The following is a 20571-nucleotide window of genomic DNA, read 5'->3' as shown; positions in this document are numbered from 1 at the left end:
AACTACTACTTGTGGGGGACATGTCGTCTTCAAGGAGGAAATATGGCTGGAAGAAAATCCTGAATGATGGTGCTTTGTGATCACTTGAATAACTGGGGGAAAAATTAGAAAATTTAAGCATAAAGATTGGACTCTGGAGCAATGGAAGAAGGTCATGCAGTCTGATGAGTGCAGATTTACCCAGGGTTCCAGAGTGATGAGGGAAGTGATTATTACCCATCATGCCTAGTGAGGGCTGATCTTGGGTTGCTCCAGTTGGTCAGGTCTCGGTGCAGTATGTGTTCCAGAATGAGGTCAGCTCACTATCAACATACAATGACCCTGATGACACAGGCACATCCCAAGATGATGATGCCAGAATTAATCAGACTCAAATTCTAAACGAGTTGTTCAGGGAGCATGAGACATCATGTTCACACGTGGATCGGTCACCACAGAGTCCAGACCTGAACTCCACTGAGAATCTTTGGAGTGTGCTGGAGCGGTCAGACCGTTGTCAATGCAAGAGAAATAAATCTTGTGACACTGCAGAAGATTTTCGAAACAACGCCGCAGTGTATGTGTGCTGTGATTCAAATATTAAAGGACTGCTTTTTGTTTTTGGGTGGAGACTTTTATTTTGTGAATGTGACAGATTCAGTTTGTCCTCAGAAGCTGGGATTTCTGGCTTGCAAGTTGAGGAAGCCAGTATTTTTCCAAGAACTTCATGTGTGAGTAAATATCTCTACAGATTAAATATGGCTGTGCTGTTTATAAATAACTATCTGAACTTTTAAATATTAGCATGGAGAGAAATATATTCTTAGCTTGTATTGCTAATAATAGTTATCCTGGCAACTTAGCATGACATTGCAGTAAAAACCATCTCGGAGACCCTTTGCACAGCAGTAGTTATATCCACCAAGGCTTTTCATAATGCCTTACATGACTTTAGATCTGATCCATCTAAGCTCTTATGGTGTCCTAACATCTTTGGGATCTTGGTTTGAGGTTATGATCACTAACTGCTTGTCTGAAAGGCTGTCAGATATCGACATTTCTTATTACACCCATCCTTCCCTTTTCTGTTCCCACTGAGGCTCAGTGGGGCGAGAGGCGGGTTGAACAGGTCGCCAGTCCAACAGGACAACCCAGGTCAATGAACCATGCAAAACAGTGAAAAAAGAGAATGGAGCTCCAAATAAAAAAAATATAAGGGATGCAAAGCCCAGCTCATTACAATGAACACAAATTTACTTTATGTTTGTTTACATTGACGACTAAATAAACTTAATAAATTAACTTGGATAAAGTTAATTTGTTTCCTTGTGTGACCAATTAACAATTTTTTAAAAAAAGTTGGAAATGCAGTCTTTTTTTTTCTAGTGCACTCATACTGAAGGGCAAGTTTGAGTGTTCACTTTACCCAACCGTCGTGTTTTTGGGCTGTGGGAGGAAGTCAGAGTACCCAAACAGAACCCACACATGCACGGTGAGAACATGCGAGCTTCACAAAGAAAGACCCCAAATGCCTAAACACACATTGGGGTGATTATTTATTAAGCCAGGTGATTGGCTGATTTAAAAGCAATTCAATAGATGTGCCTATGTGTGTATTTAAGCTGCTGTGTTTTATCATATTCTTGGACATTTTTGATTATTTCTTTTCGTCTTTTGCTCATGAAAAACAGCTGAATCGACCTGACAATCGAACATCGACCCGTATTTTTGTTCTGCGTTTTAATATTTTATCCTTTGCTCCTCTCAATGTGAGTCAGTGAGCACGTGTTTATTAACAGGCTACCTTTGATGTGGCAGCCATAATGACCGTGTCCAGCAGCTCTTGACAGCGAGCTTTGTCACGGCTCAGCTGACTGTGACCGCTTGTCGATAATGAAGGCAGGAGAAGTACACATTGTGTCATGAGTGCTCAGGGTGATGAGCTGCTCAACAATCAGCGGCGTGAACATGTCCTGCAGTAAATATTGAAACGACAACGCTCACGTGAAGTGTGGGGCACAAGGACTTCAGCAGATTTCTTATGCTGTGTTGCAATAGAAGTGTTGTGAAGCAAATAGACCATATCATAAAAAAAGCAGCACATCATCTACAATTTTTACCCTTGGAAGTAATTATATTTTCTCCTTCTCCATGCAGCACCTCCCTTGCTTGGATTGAATGATCATTTCTGCTTGTTTTATAAAAAAATATTTGCAAAGTGACTCGTTTGCAAAGAGGTTGTATTCTTGCTCCTTCTTGGTGACGTCAGCTAAGATGACGAGTCGAAGAAAGTGTAAGGATCTGTAAATTTCACATGGAGAAAAATAAAATCCCACAAGTAGAAGATTCGAGCAAGAAAAGCAAAGTTACCATAATTCCCAGACAATTGAGTGCACTAAGTTTGAAAAGAAAAAAAAAACATGACAGCCCCATTTGTCGATGAGCCACAGTTGTTTAAGTTGCACCATGAGATATTTACACTGATATAACTTTAAATGAAATATACGTGCATGAAAGATTTTTTCCAAACATTCCCTAGAGCATAGCTGCTCCAAAATAGTAATAAACATAAATAAATGCAGTTGCCTACCAGGAAAAGTCATTGATTGCTTTCTTCATCTTCCTCCTGTGCAGTAAAACCACTAACGTTGTGTTCTTCTGTGACAGATTTCGTTCAAACCCATCGGTAAAAACTTAGCATTAACCGCATCACAGTGTTCAAAGCTTGTAAAGAAACGTAATGGAAATCACAGTAGTTTTTAATTAGTTTTTAAGGACTTAATGCCTGACTGCTGATATCTTCATTTCTAAACTGTGAGAAGCGCACACGTCTGAACTTGTGAAATTTCAAAACATTTTTCACTTTGGGTGTTCAATCACCTGATTTCTCTCACCTGCATCTGCTGTCATCCTCCCCTCATCCCTCAGTATTTAGGCTCAACATTTTAATTTGTTCTTTCACAGATTCCTTCAGTAACATGGCCAGTAACTCCACCCTGCTACTCCACCCTGCTACTCCACCCCGTCCTGTTTCTCGTCTGCTTTCCGTTACACTTGTTCTGATTTCATTATTAAAATTACACATAATGAAACATAGCTTACAGTTAAACCTGGCATAAATGTAACAGTATTTCATAAATACTGTTTATGAAACATCATGGTGTTACACATAGTGGTGGATGTGGATGCAAGTCTATCTCCAAATGGCTAAAGAAAAAAAAAAAAAAGAATAAAGTTTTTGGAGTGATCTAGTCTATAGATCTTAAATTCCTCCACACTGATGTAAAAGACTCATTGCCAGTCATCACAAATGTATTTTAAAAGCACTGCAGGAGCCTCTTTGTTTTCCTGCTTCTACAAAAACTGTTGATGCACCTTTTGCACAGTTTCAACAACCATTCCCCCCCGCACAGATTCTCTGTTTTGCACCCATGCGTAACACTTCACTTCTTCACTGTCCAAGATAAGACCCATTGTTCTAAAATGTTGAAGCCACAGGGATAACTCTCTTACTGACGTCAGCCTGGAAACTTCCTGTCTGTGATCGGAGAGTTTAAACGTTTAGGTTGTGTGAGGAGAACTTCAGACTCAAAGCCTCCCCAAAAACAAAGGGTGAACGTGTGGAAGCTTGCCCTGCCGGTTACATAATGTTGCAGCTCTGGTTAATGAGAACAGGCTAATACAGTGGCAAAGCCTGGCCGTTTGCTCATTTTAATAAAGCGTAATGATTTGGGACCACTGAGGCATGAACAATGCACTGTGCACTAAGGGATGCAAAGCCCAGCTCCTCAAAGCATACCAATCCCTTGAATGAGTGGATGCTCGTTATACAAAGAAGCATATGTTGCTGCAGCTATATTTAGCTCTACATTGTGAATAAACGCTGTTGTGGGGGCTACGTTATATAATAGCAGTATTAGAAAAATTATATTTGACAGTTCTGTAGAGAAAAATCAAGACGTAGATTAAACAATTGATAGGTCCAGCTCTGACGTCACTCTCACAAAGCCCTGACCTCTTCTCCTCCTGCAAACAGTTTAGGGTTGGTTGCTGTCCTACTTTACTCTGACACTTTCAGACTTTTCTTTACGTACGGCTGAGAATGCTGCCTGTGGTTCGGCGCCGCGTTCAGCTGTGTTTCAGGTTTTTACTAAACACCTCATGCTGCCCGCAGCTTGTTGTTGGCAGGGAGCAAAACAAATCTGTTTTCAAGTGTGCAGTCACGCTTTGCCTGTGCACCACACATGCAGTCAGTCGATGTTGCACGTACTGCCTGTTCCCAAAGGCCTCTCTACGTATATATTCGGTTTTATCACGATGTAACCATTAAGATAATGTGAGTCAGAGTGTCCAGACTGAATTAGAGCTTTTGAAGTAACACTTTTTTATGTTTATAGTTTAGGGAAAATGTAGGTGTGCAACACTAGGAGGATGACTTTTCACCTTTTGGCTTTTTACGCAGGATGTGGTGTTTGCTTCAAAAGGTTATACTCAGAACTTTTTTTTTTTTTTTTTTTTTTGAACTACCTGTGTCTTTATTAGCTTTGAGTCAGGGGGAAGAGAGCTATCAGGCACTTTTTAATGAGGAGACTTTTTATTTTAGCAGCTGTTCTGAGCTTCTTGTTCTTGTCCAAGTTTAAATGTATTCTTAAAAAACAAGAAACGAGCGTCAGGGACGTCTGGGTGTTGACCTGAACCACAAGAAGTTGAGATAATTTATTGTTTGCAACAAGGCAAAAATAGTCTGCGAATAGCAACATAACCTGCTATGAAATTCCAAGTACTGATGATACAAAGAAAAATGTAACGCAGAGAAAGATGTTAATTTGACTTTGCATCAAATTAACACTTATGACAAAACGGCCAGCCTTAAGTGTTCATAAATAATTTGTTTCTGTGTTTTATATTCCTATTAGGCACAATTATTTTAGTTATACTTTTTTTGTGGACGCTTTATCAGATTTGTCTTTTCTGAACTTTTGACAATTGGGTACAAAGAGAAAAGATCTATATTTATTTTATTTTCTAATCCCATTTCTGTAATTTAAAAACTATTACTTCCTTAACAGTTTGATGTTTTATTTTTAGTTGGGCGTTTTTAAAACATGAGGCAATTGAATTAACTTCATCAGCACATAAATAGTGTTCCTAGTTATCAGCAAAAAGGTACGCAAAAAAGAAAAAAAAAAAAATACGGTGGGCGAGTTAAGATTTATAATTAGTCAACTCGTACAACTCGTAAAAAATGTTGGTCTTGAATGGAAGTGACGTAACGTCCGCTTTGTTTTCTTCCTGGATACGGTTGCTACAACCGTTGCGCACTTGTTAGCTTCCAAACAGACCACTTTACTCATCAAGTGTCACCGCCAATTTGAACCGAATCTCGGTAAATAAAGTTTGGAGCGGTCTCCGATCCATTGCTTTCCAGCTTTACTGCCCCAGAGAACCAAACGGGATGTTCACCTACTCAAGTCACCCCAAACCTGTGGAGATCCGCAGATACAGAGATCTGCCCGACCCGTACGTTTCTTTTTAAACTGTTTAGCTAAAATGATAAAGCTGCAAGTTTTTTGTTTGTTACTGTTGTTACATTATAGTTGTATGAGCTTACAGGTCCAGATTAGCAGTGTAATTTTGCATAGTGGTCCCCAAGCGTGGGGTCGGGTCCTCACTGTGGGCTATAGCATAAAATACAGGGTCTTGAAATTATTTTTAGGATTTAAAATACTTGAAAAAAAATCTGACTACTGCATGCATGTTTCTGTAATTTAAAGATGAGTCAAAATAGATTAAGAAAAATAAAGTTAATATGTTATCAAGTCTATGTCTGCCATTGTTTAATGTTTTTATGTTTTAAGTAAATGATTTTAAAATAAAAAAAGTCCTTCACTTTCACTGAAGGACAACAACTAAAAAGTATGAAACCCACTGATTTTAAAGTTGTCAGACAAATCAGTACAAATATCAGTCAAATTTGGGTTTATTTTTCTTTTTAATTACTTGACATTAAAATAGGAGATTACCTCTTTAACTTGTATATTTTAACTGTAATTTCACTGTCTGATGATAAAATTCCCATTTCTAAATGAAAATTCTTTAATGTAAAGCCTTTCTTTTGTTTTGCGAGCTATTCAGAAGTAGACATGCTGTGTACTTTAAATCATGCTCCTGCTACATAAGCCAGGTAAACTGATGACCAGACATTATTTGTCTGGGTTTTATGCTACAGGGCATAAAACCCAGTCCCTGTTTAATGAGACTTCTTGATTATATAGGTCAACTCGTAATCACACCTGGCTGTGACTTAAAATAATAAAAAAATAATAATCTCAGCTTTTGTTAACTCACCAAAGAAAAACAACATCTAAATGCGCCAAAGAGCAAAGGTAAGAAAAAAAATTTAATTGGTATTCACTGCACTTTAGTAATATTTCTCAAGGTCAACAAACAAAATGTCTGAAAAAGCATTCCAAACACTCCTTCTGTATTTAAATATAACATTACATGGATCAGTTTTTCTCTCTGAACGACCAGGATGACAACGTTAAAACTGCTGAAGATTTTATCGCACCTCTTTTGTTGCCGAAATAGGAACCAGCTGCAGTATGGAAACATTATGTATGATCGTCGTGTCGTCAGAGGAAATCTCCACGACCAGCAGTTCAATTCAAAAGTATGGATGAAACATCTGTGTTACCCTCTTTTTCTACATTTTTGTCATCATTATCATTTTTAACTTAATCTCCTTTTGGGATAAATAAAGTATTCTTGAATTTTGAGTGATCTTGTATCCCCCAATTTCAGCAGAATAATCAATCAGACCCTGGTTTGCAGCAAAGACAGCAGGCGTACAGAAGGAGAGCTATTGCTCGAAAACAGGCCAAGGAACAGTTAAAAACCAAGACTCCTGAAGCTATACAGGGCAGACAACATGTTGTTGTACAAACAGGTGAAACACTTTGTCTAAAATTGTTTTCCCATGTGCAATTGAACCCTGCAAACAAACTACTGTCTCTGTTATTTCCAGACTCTTTCCTCGAGGAGCTGAGCAATATCATTCAAGTTAGTGAGATTGATTGTCAGACCGATGAGTTCCTGGACAAACCATCAACGCCGCTCTTTGTTCCTGCCAAATCTGGGGTAGATGTTGAAACGCAGATAGAGGAGGGGGATGTGAGTATTTTCAGCGGAAATCCACTAAAGTTAACGTCTACATATTGACAGACAGACAGTGACTGCAGGGTGAAGCAAACGATGCATCATCTACATATATGTATCCTCTGCAGCTCTTTGACTTTGACCTGGAGGTGCAGCCTGTGTTGGAGGTTCTGGTTGGAAAGACGATTGAACAGTCCCTGCTGGAAGTGATGGAGGAGGAGGAGCTGGCCTGCCTGCGGACCCAGCAGAGGGTCTTCCAAGAGCTCCGAAACAACGAGCTGGCAGAGGTGCAGCGTCTGGAGGAGCAGGAGAGACGCTACCGAGAGGAGAAAGTACGAGAACAAGCAGCTACAATTATTAAGCATTCAACACTCTTACCCTCATTTTGACTTCATTCAATGCTGTATTTATTATCTTAAAGTAGCATGTGGGCAATAGTTTGTACTTCTTATGCAAGCAGTAGCTGTAATTTCATAAGAGCTATTTTTATGTTTTATGGTGTGAGCTGTGGTTTTGGTTTGATGGGCTTGCTGTTGTCAAGGAGACTCATCAAATCTAATCTGATTGACACTTTTCTTAGAAATATCTCTTATACATATATATATATATATATATATATATATATATATATATATATATATATATATATATATATATATATATATATATATATATATATACATATATATATATATATATATATATATATATATATATATTTATTTATTTATTTTTTGTGCCTGAATTGGTACTATCATACCCAGAAGAAATATATATATAAAAAAACACTTTCCTTCTGATTCCAGGAGCGCAGAGTTGCCCAGCAGAAGGAAGTGCTAAAGAAGGAGCAGGAAACTGCAGAGAAGATCGCCGCCCGGGTATTCAGCCAGCAGTACTTGGCTGGACTCCTCCCTGCAGTCTTCTCCGCTCTCAGAAGGCACGGCTACTTCTATGACCCTGTGGAGAAAGGTAAGCCTCTTCAGCTTTCATTGTTCTACCACAAGAGGGCGGTGGTGCTCTACTCTGAGTGCCTGCGTGGAGGCTTTTCCATGGCCTGTTTATTTATTTATTTATTTTTTATTAATATGTATATTTCTGGTGTTATTTTTGCAGATATTTCAGTGAATTTCCTCCCATGGCTCATTACTGAGGTCAACAAACAATTAGACAAGAGATATGCAGCAAGAGAAGTGCTGGACAGTAAGATACTCCGATTCTTTTTGTTGTTTTCAACCTTTTTAATTTATCACAGCTTCATCAATAGCTTCAGATGTGTTATTCTAAATTATTTACACTTTGAAATGTTCAGTCCACTCTATTATTTAGCATCCGTTGTCATGTTTTGTGAAGTCTTGAGAGGTTTTCAGGAACATCTTGGGCAAGATTTGAAAACTTCCACGTGTTCTTGTGTTTTTCTTTTCTTTTCTTTTGCAATCAAGTGGCTTGCCCTGCTCTAGCGTTCAGGGGAGTATGAATACTTTTGTAAAGAAATGTAATTATTCAGAAACAGCCACGGTTACTTGAACAGCGTACAAATGGAAATCATTTTGCCAGTCCCATCTTTGTGCCACCAAAATATTTAAAAGCTTGCATAAAGTTGTAACGCTTTCATCTGGTGCCATCTACTGGTAGTTACTAAACATTGCACAGGTCCTGGAGGAGTAGCAAGAGCATCACTGAGCAAAACGCGTTTTAAAGATGTTCATCTTGTGTGTCTGTTTCAGACATCATCTATGAAGTCACTCTGAAAAGACTGGGGGATTTTAAGCATCTCAAGTTCAGTCAGGACTTCTGACTCATGAAAAGATCAGCTGATCAGCAAATGTTCCACCAGAAATAAAAGTCATAAAAAAGTGTTTTTATCTTTCACGCTTCAGTCTGTTGTCAATAGAAAACACAAATGTACTTTACACTGTTTTGTGATCTGAAGGATACCCTCTGACTTGTATATAACAAACCATTTTAGCTTTTATATTAAGAAATATATTTTGTTGATCCAGGATCTTGAGAAAATGACTTATGTGTTTATTAATAAACCTCTAAAGCTTTACATAAATTTATCCAGCTATCCAGTAGGCTGAGTCTGCTTTCTGTTAATGGTCACTTTTATTAAAAAAATAAATAGATTTTAGCAAGAGATGCCATGTCAAAGTCCTTTTCTCAATGTGTGAAAGTGATGAATGTTTCTCTCGGGTGTTCAATTTCGTTATGTGGTACAGCTCTTACATCATCATTTGATAACATTGTTTAAAATGCAAACAGTCATTTCAGATAAAAATACTCTCTGGGTGAAACTGCCTCCCATTCAATATTTCCACACATTATTTATTCATGTATTGGTTTATGGAGTCAGGGATGACATCACTTTAGGATAAGTGTGTTTGGCTAAAATAAGATAAAATGGATTGTTAAGAATACTGTCAAGAGTGGGGACAGCGTGTTAAAAGGTCAAAGGTCAAATCTGTGTGTTTACGTCAAGCCCTGTTAGAAACAGAAATCTACGAAAATCATTTAGATTTTTTTTAAAAACTGTACTCGTAAATAAACTATATACACATAGCTACAAATGTGAAGTTTTGCATTAATGGCCCAAGGAACCATAAACAGCTTCTCACTGGTGTCCAGAACCGCCTCTCCTCTCAGCCAAAGCAAAGCAAACAAAAATGACATATTCTCTCAGGTTTTATGAGCTGAGACACTCAACTGGTGGCAATCAATGAGCTTCAAACAGTCCAAAGGGATCATTCAAAGTGCCTTTCCTTTGAATTAATCAATTTGCATCAGCATCTGTTCATTCAGATGCGCCTACAGGCAAATAAAAGAAGGCTTTGCATTTTTGTCAAACTGTTCACGGAGCTCTCATAATAATAGAATACAAAGAACAAGTCAAGTCTCCACATCCTTTCTTCTTCTTCTTTTTTTTAAAAAATCATTCATGACCAATCTGGGAATTTCCTTTTAGCCTTTGAATTCCTTTCATATCATTAAGCTTGACGTTCCGCCAAAATTACGTTTGGGACCAGTTTTATTTTTAGTTCTTCAGATCCTGGAGATAAATGGAACACATTGTCCCCCGATGAGGCAGAGCCGCGTTTCACTCGGTGAAGGGAGTGGCGGGGTGAGCAGGACTACCGCATCCCTGTGTGGTTTCGTGTGATGTAGAGAAGTAGGTGAAACCTCGGATATATACGGCTCTATTTTAATCCCCGCGTCGCCATTGGTCGGCTCACCTTTGACGCCTCCCACCTCTGCTCGCCGCAGCTCTTTGGGTAAGTTCCGCCCGCTGGGTGCGGTGGATCACTTCCTGTCTGTGAAAGTTTCTGCTGTGACGTAACCAGCGGCAGGTGACCTCTCGTTCACAGTCTCTGATCAGCTGATGGATGCGCTTCAAACGTTTCCCTTCGGTCGGGTCGAATGAACAGTTCGTGCTGCACGCATGACTGATCGCTCTCACTCGATTTACGCAGCTCGTTTAGAGGTAAATGTTCCCCTTTCAGATTGTTACTGAGTCATGAATCAAATATAGAATTAAATCATTTGAAAAATAAAATGTAATCAATAAAGAATCATTATTTATATCAGTTGTGTATGAATTCAGCTTTAAACACATTTTTATTTTGAATGAGGGTCCCGTAATTATGCACAAATATCTTAATACATTTAAAAAGTACATTCATTTCCGTAGTTTGTTTTAAAACTTAAATCTCATAGTTATAGTCAGTGCACCCAGAAGTTTATATTTCAATCATTTTTATCTGTTAATTTTGATAATGCTTCAAACATCAGTAAAGCAGGTCATTGGAATATTAACAGAAACAGAAATGTTATTTTATGGCCCACAGAATTTGGGGTGACTTGATAGTTGTTGCTTAAACAACTGGCTGTTCACATATGCACACGACTGTATTAATTGAAATTTGCGTGGAAGGAAAAAATGCACAAGCAATCATAATATTTTTGACTAAAATCCATCCATCCATTTTCTTGCACCCTTGTCCCTTAATGGGGTCGGGAGGGTTGCTGGTGCCTATCTCCAGCTAACGTTGCAGGCGAGAGGCGGGGGTCACCCTGGACAGGTCGCCAGTCTGTCGCAGGGCAACACAGAGACACACAGGACAAACAAGCATGCACACACACTCTCACACCTAGGGGCAATTTGGAGAGGCCAATTAACCTGACAGTCATGTTTTTGGACTGTGGGAGGAAACCGGAGTACCTGGAGAAAACCCATGCATGCACAGGGAGAACATGCAAACTCCATGCAGAAAGACCGAGGCCGGGAATCGAACCCAGAACCTTCTTGCTGCAAGGCAACAGCTCTACCAACTGCACCACTGTGCAGCCCATTTTTGACTAAAATAATAAAAAAAAATATTTTCACAACTGAAATGTCAGCCCATGAAAATGCAATTAAACATTTAGTTATAGCACCTTTGGTGAGTTATTACATTGATGTGCTGTGGCATTTGCTTTAACAGTAGCCTTCAGGTTTGTTTACTTTTTAGGGGTCTTTCCATGTGACAAAACTCCATCGATTGTTTTTTCATTAGCTGTAAGGTACAATCATGAAATGTTATAATACGTAAACGCCTTAAATATATCAGTTTGTGTGTAATACATCTGTACATGAGTTTCACTTATTTATTAAATTACAGGAATAAATCAATATTTCTTTGATATCCCAGTTTGTTGAGATGCACCTGTAGACAGCAGAAAATGTGAACCTATGGAGTCCCGCATCCTGCAGCCGCTCTCCACTCTGTGTGGGATGGAGGAGCGCCATATTGCGTCTGTCTGCACTCACTGAGTTTGGAGGAAAATCTGCGGCTGCCCGCTCCGGACAAACACAAACTCGTCTCCCAAAACCCAACGCCAAGCTCCGGTAAGACTTCCATCTCAGCAGCTATTGGTTTGAGTTAGCGGTGCATCTTTAAAAACGCGCAAATACTTGGCTTTTCCGCACTTTTTTATTTTTTATTTTTATCCTGCCGCGCACTTCCCTGCTGCGCTGCACAAAGGAGGAAAATCTCCCAACAGGTGTCTGTGGGATTAGGATGTGACAACGTAGCTTCCACTCAAAGCCAAATTTCAATATTAGCACCCAAACTGAAGATGCTGAAATGTTTGCAGTTTTTGTGCTCAATTTTATTAGTAAAAATATGTGCTAAAAAACAGAAGAATGAAACAGTTCTGAGCTTAGTTTCCCTCTCGCTGTATATGTGGGTGTGCACATTACCAAACCAAAACTCTGAAACATTTCCAGGTCCATAAATCGTCACTTTGTTACATTTGAACACTCTGTAAACAGGCAGCGCCGCTTGAGAGCTTAGTGTGTTTTCACTGTATAGGACGCAGTTTTGCCTGTTTGCGATCGACTTTGTTAGGCGACACAAACAAATAGTTGGATAAGAAAATAAATTGAGGTGTGCGCCTGTTGGCGAAATCTACAGGCGTCATCGCTGAATGTTAAAATAGAGAAGGGTGGAGAGAATAAACATTTATTATAGAAAGTGGGTGAGGCACATTGCATAGAAAATGTAACTTCCATGTGCCTTTGTGTCAATTTGGTCAAGCTAACGCAAAGCTGCAAGACTTCCGGTTTGTAATTTTAAAATAAAATCCGGAAAATCTTTTTGTTGAAAAATGATCCCAAAATATTTGTGAAATTTCAAAGATCAGGTTTAGTTTTAGAACAGCCCAATTTTTTTAATTTTTGCTATTAAAATGTGTAGTTTAATGTCTCTTTACACACTGAAATTAAAGCATACAGTACAAATAAGCAATTGGACTTATGTTGTGGTCATTATCTTGCTTACATATGATGTCCTGACTATCTAAATGCATACCAGAAGGTATGCATTGAGCTGTTGAATGCTGTGGTTGGCGTTTTGGTTCAGGGTGCCTCTCATTTTGGATCCGGCAAAACAGTTTGTGCCACACATATAGAATCACCTTTTCTCCTACTTGACAGCGTGCGAAGATCTTGCACGATGAACCAAAGATTTTACATTTTGACTCATCACTCCAAAATGTCTTCTTCCAGTCTAAAGTGTTGTGGACTTGAAATGTGAGTTGAAACTGAGTTTTGCTTACATTGGCCAGCTGTTGTCCCGTGAGCTGCATATCAAGCAAGCCGTTAACTCTCAGAGACTTGCCATCTGGACTCAGTTGTGACAGATCTCTTCCCGTCAGAGTTTGCTCCAGTTTTTGAGAGCCTTGTGATGGTGAAGTTGACTGACACCTTGACTTTCTTTATCATTTCTCTGTAGGAAAGACTTGCATTTCTCTCTTTCATTGTTAGCTACCTTTTTCTTGACACTTTCTGCCGTACAAGACTGTTTGATATGCTCATGAGCACCAATAAAAAGGAATGTGTTCCAACACTGCTGTTATTGGTAGCATCAGATTTCAATGTATGGTAGACCTCTATTGCAGCAGGAAAACTTTAAACTCTTAAACCATTTTTTGTGTTTCTTAAAAAAAAAAGCCATTTTCTATAATTCTGGTAACCTTGAACATCTTGAATTGCAATAAAAAACTGGAAGAAATCGGGTGTTCTATAACTTTTGACCAAAAGTGGATATATATATATATATATATATATATATATATATATATATATATATATATATATATATATATTTTTTTTTTTATGCATCTTTGTATGGAAAGCAAAAAGCATATCTTGGTTGTTCGACTTTTATTTTGAAGTATTCCGGCGTAGCTCGTGCTACGTTTGCGGACTTTGATGATTCATCTTCATGATGACTGTCGCCCGCAGGAGTGTCGACCTGAGCAGCTGAGTTTAAGTAACGCACAAGTGGCTGAAACTCGTTTCTCTTCTTTTGTCTCTCTCAGGAGGACGCTCTGAGATCCGGAGCCGCGCACGGAGGACACGTCTTTATTTTATTTATTATTTATTTCTGGTTATCATATTTAGCAGTTTTTTTCCTTAGCAGCTCGGGGGAAAAGGACGGCAAAATGCCCAGAGCGGTAGGTGACCCTTCATTGATATTTTCACTCGGTGCCTGTTGAATCACTTGTGTTGTTGGAAACCTGAGGTAGCGCTTACACTAATCATAAATACTTTAATTTTACTAAAATATTTCACTAAAAATATTTAAATAGCATAAGTCATTACAGACATAGTGTGGGAGTTTATTGAAAGATGATCAAAAATCTTACTTCACTAACTAGATGGCGCATAACGGTATAAGATGGAATTTGAAACAAAAAAGACAAATATAAAAAATATATATATATGAGATGTGGCTAAAGTGTAGGTTAATAAGTTGTCAGATTATCAGTTGAATCGTATTTTCTTGTATTTCAAACAAAAAAAGTGTATTGAAAGTTCAGCTGTCTGGATTTTGGGAGTTGTCCGCCAGTTGAAGAAGAAGAAGAAGCTGAACTATATATTCGAACAGGTTTTTTCTCTTCACATTCTCCTGACTCACTTTGCCCCACCCCAGTTGTTGCATGGTGTACAGTCATACACACCCCTCTTTCAGCTTTCTCCTTGGAAATGCCTGGCGAGGCACACATGTGTATCTGATTGTAGGCAGGAAAAAGTGATGGAGATGGTCTGGTTATGAACAGGTTGTCTACTTTTTCCCCCTCCAGTGAAATAACTCTGATTGGACTTACTGTTGTAAAGTGGAGTTTAATAAGTAATTTATGCAAAAGAGGAATAAATTGGAAGGATAAAAATATATCCACTATTATCTACAGTTTGTTGTAGTGAACAAACCTGTGTTGTGATGACGATGACCAAAGCAAACTATAGGAGTCATAAAGTGTGTTGCTGGTTTGTTTTAAAAGGCCTCTGGGTTGTCATGAGTGTTTCTGTGGAAATGACATCACTGCCATGTGAAAGCATCAACAAGCCGTTGCCACAAAGCAGCCTTTTTGGACCATAATATTAGACTGTACGGTTGACTTTCCATGGCAACGTGAAGAGCTCAGAAGAAGATGCTGACAATGTGTCCCTCCCCTGTGATTCACCCAATCTTTGCCAACAGGAGAACTGACAAATGGACACAAAGTCTGTATTTTTAATGAAATTATTCCAGACGGCTTTACACTTTAAAAATTCATCTCGCAACTGCCGAGTCTCACTTTCGCTTCTGGTGAGATTTAAGTAAGAAACTGTTTTTTTCACATCTGTGAAAAGTGTGAAATTAGATTAACAGGCTTGAGGAGTGTGAGTCGAGCCAGCATTTAATACAAATATAAAGGGAGGAAAAAGGCTCTGCATTGCTAACTGTAGCTGGATCTCTGTTCATATTTCCTAGATAATTAGCAAAACTCTGAGATTTACAAAAGACAGTCAACATTTTCGAAGTGTAGCAAAGTTGCTGTAATGCCTTCAGGTTTTCTGCTAAATCTTTACATCCTGATTAAAAGTAGTCACCTGAATGAATTGCAGATGTCTATTTTTTTACATCTTAATTTTTTATGAAAATTGCTAACTTAGAGTTTTCTTCCTTCATTAACAATTTCTGTCCTGAACACAGTTGTTTCAGTGATCTGTTGGTGCTTAATATGTTCACTGATTGGAAGGATAATTGGATTTTTGAATTTCCCACAATTCTGCCATTGGTCTTAGCTGGTCATCAGTTGATTTCCTTGCGTATTTTAAACATCTTACATTTGAAAAGTTGAAATTGAAGGTTTATTTTCCACATGGGGTGAGTTATGTGAAATGCCCCTGTGGGTTTGAATTCTCAAATGATTGTCGTTCTCTTTAATAGCATAGCAGCAAAGCCTTACAGAAATCATCAAAATCAAAGGTCACGCCTAACCGAAAATATTTTCTGACATTTAGCTACAGGGAAGAAAATGTAACGAATAGCGATGCCAGTAAAATATGAGTCACCTGAGCTGCTTTTCTCCACTGAGATCAAAGGATGAGAGTATAAAGTTGCTTTGAATTTGATCCTAACTTGCATAGAAGCACGTAAAGTGGCTGTGATTTATACAAGTCGTAAACTTGGCACAAAAATCAAACAGCATTAAGTGGTTGGAAAGGAGAGGCTCTTTTTTTATTATAAGAGCTTGAACCATATTTAAGGACCTGTGTGTGTGTGTGTGTGTGTGTGTGTGTGTGTGTGTGTGTGTGTGTGTGTGTGTGTGTGTGTGTGTGTGTGTGTGTGTGTGTGTGTGTATCGCTCCCATATCGACGGCTCTGTGACTCATGTGTCACTTATTTCAATGACACATTGTGAGAAGTAAACGATGGCGCTCCTTGGCTCTCCCAGAATCCCGTCTCCTTGAGGACGCGAGCCAAACAAGGAGTGCCTAGTATCACAGGAGATCATTGATGATGGGTGTTTCCATAGTTACGGCCAGTTCTATTATTGGGATTTACCAATTTTCAACCATTTTATCACTTGATCTCATGGGGTACTCCCTATAGGTGTGATCCGTGCTTCAGAAACCAATAGGACTGTATTTAAATACTCCTAAGGCTGGTCCATATCTCTTGTAGATGGTTTTTATGTGAATCACAATGGCGGTTCCCATTGTTCTGGATACTTGTTGCTATGCAGAGGGTTAAATATTGAACAGATCTGACTCAGGAATGCAGCGCAGCTTATTTTTTGTAACCACAGATGTGATGACCACCTCAGTTCTTTAACTTGACTGGTGCCTGTTGGCTAACCTGAGGGAAAGGAATCCGCCTCATGATTGACCTGATCCACAAAGTTTCAAAGCCAACACCTGGAAAAATATCAGGGATTTTTGATGTGCCTTAGCATTTACCTCCTTTTGAAAATATACTTTCTGTTTAAGTAAGACAAAAACTGGATATAAGGATCCAGCAGTCTATTGATTTCACAAAAAAAAAAAAAAATCACAAGTGAAAGATTTTTTGAATCAATATTAAAACTTTTGCTACAGCTGAAGACAGTGTCCTTCTTTACAAGAAAACATGAAATTGCTTGGAAAATAACTTGTTGGGCTAAACAGACTTCTGACAAACCCTGAATGAATTTCAGGTGAAAAGTAAAACGGTAAAAAGAGAGCGACTGATGCAGCAGTGTCTATAATAGTTTGTGAGTTACGTTGGTGTGAATTCATGCTGACCAACATTTGCTTTAACGTCACTTTTTTTTTTCTCTCTGAAATGTCTATCATTTCAGCACCAGGATACCAAAAGCTCTATTGGTACCAATTACAGCACAATGGAAATCTAAGAGTCCATTAGTGGAACCTGCCTGCTTGTTGCATTAAAATGAAAATGCTACATGTCAGAACCTAAAATGTTGAATACCAAAATGGAAAAATAAAAATCTTAGGAAAAAAAACAGATTTTTTCTAAGCTGTTATGTAATTTAATTCTAAATACAGCACATTTCTTTTGAGTTTTGTTTTTTCGCTCGTCAAATCAAATCAAAACAAACAGAACCAAAACTAAAAGTGAAACCTATGATGGAGGACCAAAGCAGCTTGTAAACTTTTATAGCCTAGATAGGAGTGTATTCTACTCTGGATGTATTTTTACCGATTTTTGATCATTTCTCATTTTCTGCAAATAAATCCTACATTTTTGCTTGGAATTTCGGAGACATGTCAGTAGTTCATAGAATAAAAGGGTAATTGTTAGGTTTTGGGTAAACCCCTGATCCTTCTATTCACCATAAACCACACAAGTGCTTGCTGAAGGTTTTATTTTTTTCCTGAATATCTCAGAGCAGAACTACATCATTTACATGAACAAAGATGAGACGTGGAGGTTCTGAAACTAGGCATCCATTACTATACCTTCAGTTTTTCATGACAGGATGGAAAACATTTCAGATTCAAACTATAAAAATAAGATTACTACATGATGGGAGACGAGGGGAAACTCTGAGTCCAGCCTGTGTAAGGAATAAACTTGACTTTATGTCTAGAAGTCTTTGGTTATGCAGCACTTAAATGCATGCCTATTGCTTCATACCTCTGCAGCCCTCGCCTCAAAATGCCTCGAGGACATGAGTATAAGCCGCCTAGAGTTCCACAAAACATGCAGACTGGACAACCAGACTCCCATAGTGCAACTCGGGGTAAAGATCTAGCCCACGGTGGCACAGTCGGGATAAGAGCCACTCTTGTCCTCCGTAATCTGAGGTTGGGCAAACAGTCCTGCAGTAAACCTTTCTAAGGAGACTGATTCCATCTATAAATGGATCTCACTGTCATGTCCCCTTTCTTGGGAAATAATTGGTTTGAAATGACTCTTAATGTTAAAGTTGATAATAGACATGTTTGTTTTCCTGGTTACCAAACTTGAATACACTTTGTTGTCATGGCAGCTTATATTTGACTGCTTTCCTAGCTGAAAAGATGAAGTCAGTTATTACTGTAATGACTAATATGGAACCCTGCATACGTTTGTCTGACTAAAGCCGCCCATCGTGGAACTGTGGGGCCCTGCCAGGTATATTTTTAGGAAATGTGTCATGTCTTTTTTTTTTTTTTTTCCCTGCTGTGAATGGTCACAGTTTATTGTTCGTTGCCGTTGGAGAACTCTGGTTCAGATCACATATCACTCGGTTTCTTTTGGCTCGTCTGTGCCACACATGCATTTATTCTGCTTTGTGTGTTTTTTCTATAGGTGCTCTGCTTGTAACTTCTTGCAAATGTGAGAAACCTTCCCCAAACTATTCAATGTCTAGATCATCATTTTTAATAAAAGGAAAACACTCGGTAAAGCAGATTCAGTTCTGGTGGGTATTTTTGGTAATCTGGCTCCAGTGAGATAGTTTGGGGCTGCCGGGGCAACGCAGCTGAAAGGAAAGCTTTGTTTTGCTGTAAAATGTCGTCCCTCCTCCCTCCTTTCCTTACATTTTAGCTTAGACTTGAAACTGGTCTCTTAATTAGGCTGCTGACTCTTAAATTTCAAATTGTGCACACATGTTCTGTTGGGGTACAGAACTTCAAAAACATCTGTAGCTGTAAGCTGTAATTTAATTTAGGCTGTAGGAGAAGGTGTCTTGCCTTTCAAAGTTTTCAATTTTTATGGCTTTGACTTCTTGTGAAAGTAGCAGACATGTGTTACGAGATAACGGTCTTCTTGACTATCCACTGTCTAGACTGCTTCTTCCTTATCATCTCCTTGACCGGCGTAGGAGCGGGTGCTTTCTGTCCAATGTTGTGATTGGATTTGCTGCTTCTGCAGGATTTACCATCACTAAGCCTTTGTAGATTCATGGGAATCAGAGTCGCACTGAGTCACCAGACAGGGGCAACCCTCTTCCCGTGGGTGGCGTAGAGATTCAGTCACAATGGACTGGAGATGAAATATGTCACAGGAGACTTCTGTTAGCTGGCTTTCTCCCTGTCCACTGACCTCTTGGTGTCATTTTCATAAGCCCGGTCGAAACTCGGAGGGTCCGTCTCTTTCATAACCTCCGCAAATACCAGGGACTTTTGACATTATATCCACAGGAAAAGTCATTCAGTGTGTGCTTTGCCTCAAAGCAGCCATTGTAAATATTTGTGGGTTGTTTTATGGCCTTTGTCTAAATTCTCATGACGTTTGATGATTGCTAACTAAACCTACAGTGCTGAATATTGTTTCTCCCCATTATGATACGCGGTTGACGTCATTTTCTATTATTCCGTTTGTCACGGCAATCGTTCTGTTTGCATATATATATATATATTGAAACTGTGGATTAATCACCGGGGTGGATTGTTGTGACAAGAGAACTGACTTGCTGTGCATGATGCGTGGCTCAGTTAGATAGCTGTCCTGTTGTTGCAGATCGCTGAGATCAGTCATTAACCAGAGATCTGGAAGATGTGCCTTATTTCTGAAAATGGGACTCTAGTTTAACCAGCACTCTAATATCATGGTTTGCTTTCTTGGAGCATGTGGCATTTTTTAATGAAAAAATGTGTTATTTACTTGAATTCATTTTCTGGATATTTGAATACCTCAGAATTTGCTGCACAGTTTGGTTCAATCAGACAGTGTGTTTCTGAAAGTGCAGAGCCCCTGCTGTTTACTCTGCAAATACACCCCCTTACCAAACATACGCGAATACACACACATACACCCAGGCGCTGTTCTGTAGTAGTTTTGCATGCTTTACCTTGCAGTACTGTGAAAGAGTTTACCCTTTAAGGAGTTTGTCTGATTTTCTTTTTTTTTCTTTAAAATCATGTTTTAATGTTTCAAATTTGATCAATTTTAAAATATGATTTAGTTTATTGAAGGAAGGACATTATCCAAACCAGCTTGACCCTATGTGAAAATACTTCTTTCCATGTTAAATTATGAATTGAACTGCTTCCTGGAAAGCTAAGTTGTTTCTCTAACCACACCCCTGTCTGATTATTACCCAATCTGTTAAATTAAGAGACTTAAACAGAACCTTTCTGGCAGCAAAAGTTGGCAAAATTATCTAAAATGGCAACACACCATGCCCTAAACTAAGAAAT

The 20571-nt window shown here is 38.7% G+C and overlaps 2 protein-coding genes across 4 annotated transcripts in view; both read left to right on the top strand.

Moving 5' to 3' along the window:
* Positions 1 to 5267: 5267 nt before the first annotated feature.
* On the top strand, positions 5268 to 8993 carry rsph3 (radial spoke head 3). 2 transcript variants are annotated; one of them, XM_008397521.3, is made up of 8 exons: positions 5268 to 5499; positions 6571 to 6652; positions 6787 to 6928; positions 7007 to 7152; positions 7266 to 7469; positions 7944 to 8106; positions 8251 to 8337; positions 8862 to 8993. In XM_008397521.3, the coding sequence occupies exons 1-8, from the start codon at positions 5435 to 5437 to the stop codon at positions 8930 to 8932; spliced, it is 960 nt and encodes a 319-aa protein (XP_008395743.1). In that variant the 5' UTR covers positions 5268 to 5434; the 3' UTR covers positions 8933 to 8993. The 2 variants fall into 2 exon arrangements, with proteins under 2 accessions (XP_008395743.1, XP_008395742.1); XM_008397520.3 differs by having other exon boundaries at positions 5269 to 5499; positions 6784 to 6928.
* A 2888-nt stretch (positions 8994 to 11881) lies between these two features.
* Positions 11882 to 20571, top strand: part of ezrb (ezrin b) — a 33355-nt gene continuing 24665 nt past the window's right edge. Inside the window, exons 1-2 of one of the 2 annotated variants that reach the window (XM_008397519.3) lie at positions 11882 to 12019; positions 13996 to 14130. In XM_008397519.3, the coding sequence (XP_008395741.1) occupies positions 14119 to 14130 (12 nt within the window). In that variant the 5' untranslated portion in view covers positions 11882 to 12019; positions 13996 to 14118. Of the gene's footprint in view, positions 12020 to 13909; positions 14131 to 20571 lie in introns of those variants that run through there. The other variant, XM_008397518.3, reaches the window with a different exon arrangement.

Source organism: Poecilia reticulata, chromosome 21 (assembly GCF_904066995.2).
Source record: "Poecilia reticulata chromosome 21, P_reticulata-male-v2, whole genome shotgun sequence".
NCBI lineage: Eukaryota > Metazoa > Chordata > Actinopteri > Cyprinodontiformes > Poeciliidae > Poecilia > Poecilia reticulata.
The sequence above is the reverse complement of the archived record's forward strand: the minus strand, read 5'-3'. Positions and strand labels throughout refer to the sequence as shown.

Bases quoted from the DNA above. Each gene is read 5' to 3' on its own strand.
- rsph3 (XM_008397520.3), top strand. From the start codon at position 5,435: ATGTTCACCTACTCAAGTCACCCCAAACCTGTGGAGATCCGCAGATAC. The intron at 6,929-7,006 runs GTGAAACACTTT...TGTTATTTCCAG, and splicing joins ACATGTTGTTGTACAAACAG to ACTCTTTCCTCGAGGAGCTG. The intron at 7,470-7,943 runs GTACGAGAACAA...TTCTGATTCCAG, and splicing joins GACGCTACCGAGAGGAGAAA to GAGCGCAGAGTTGCCCAGCA.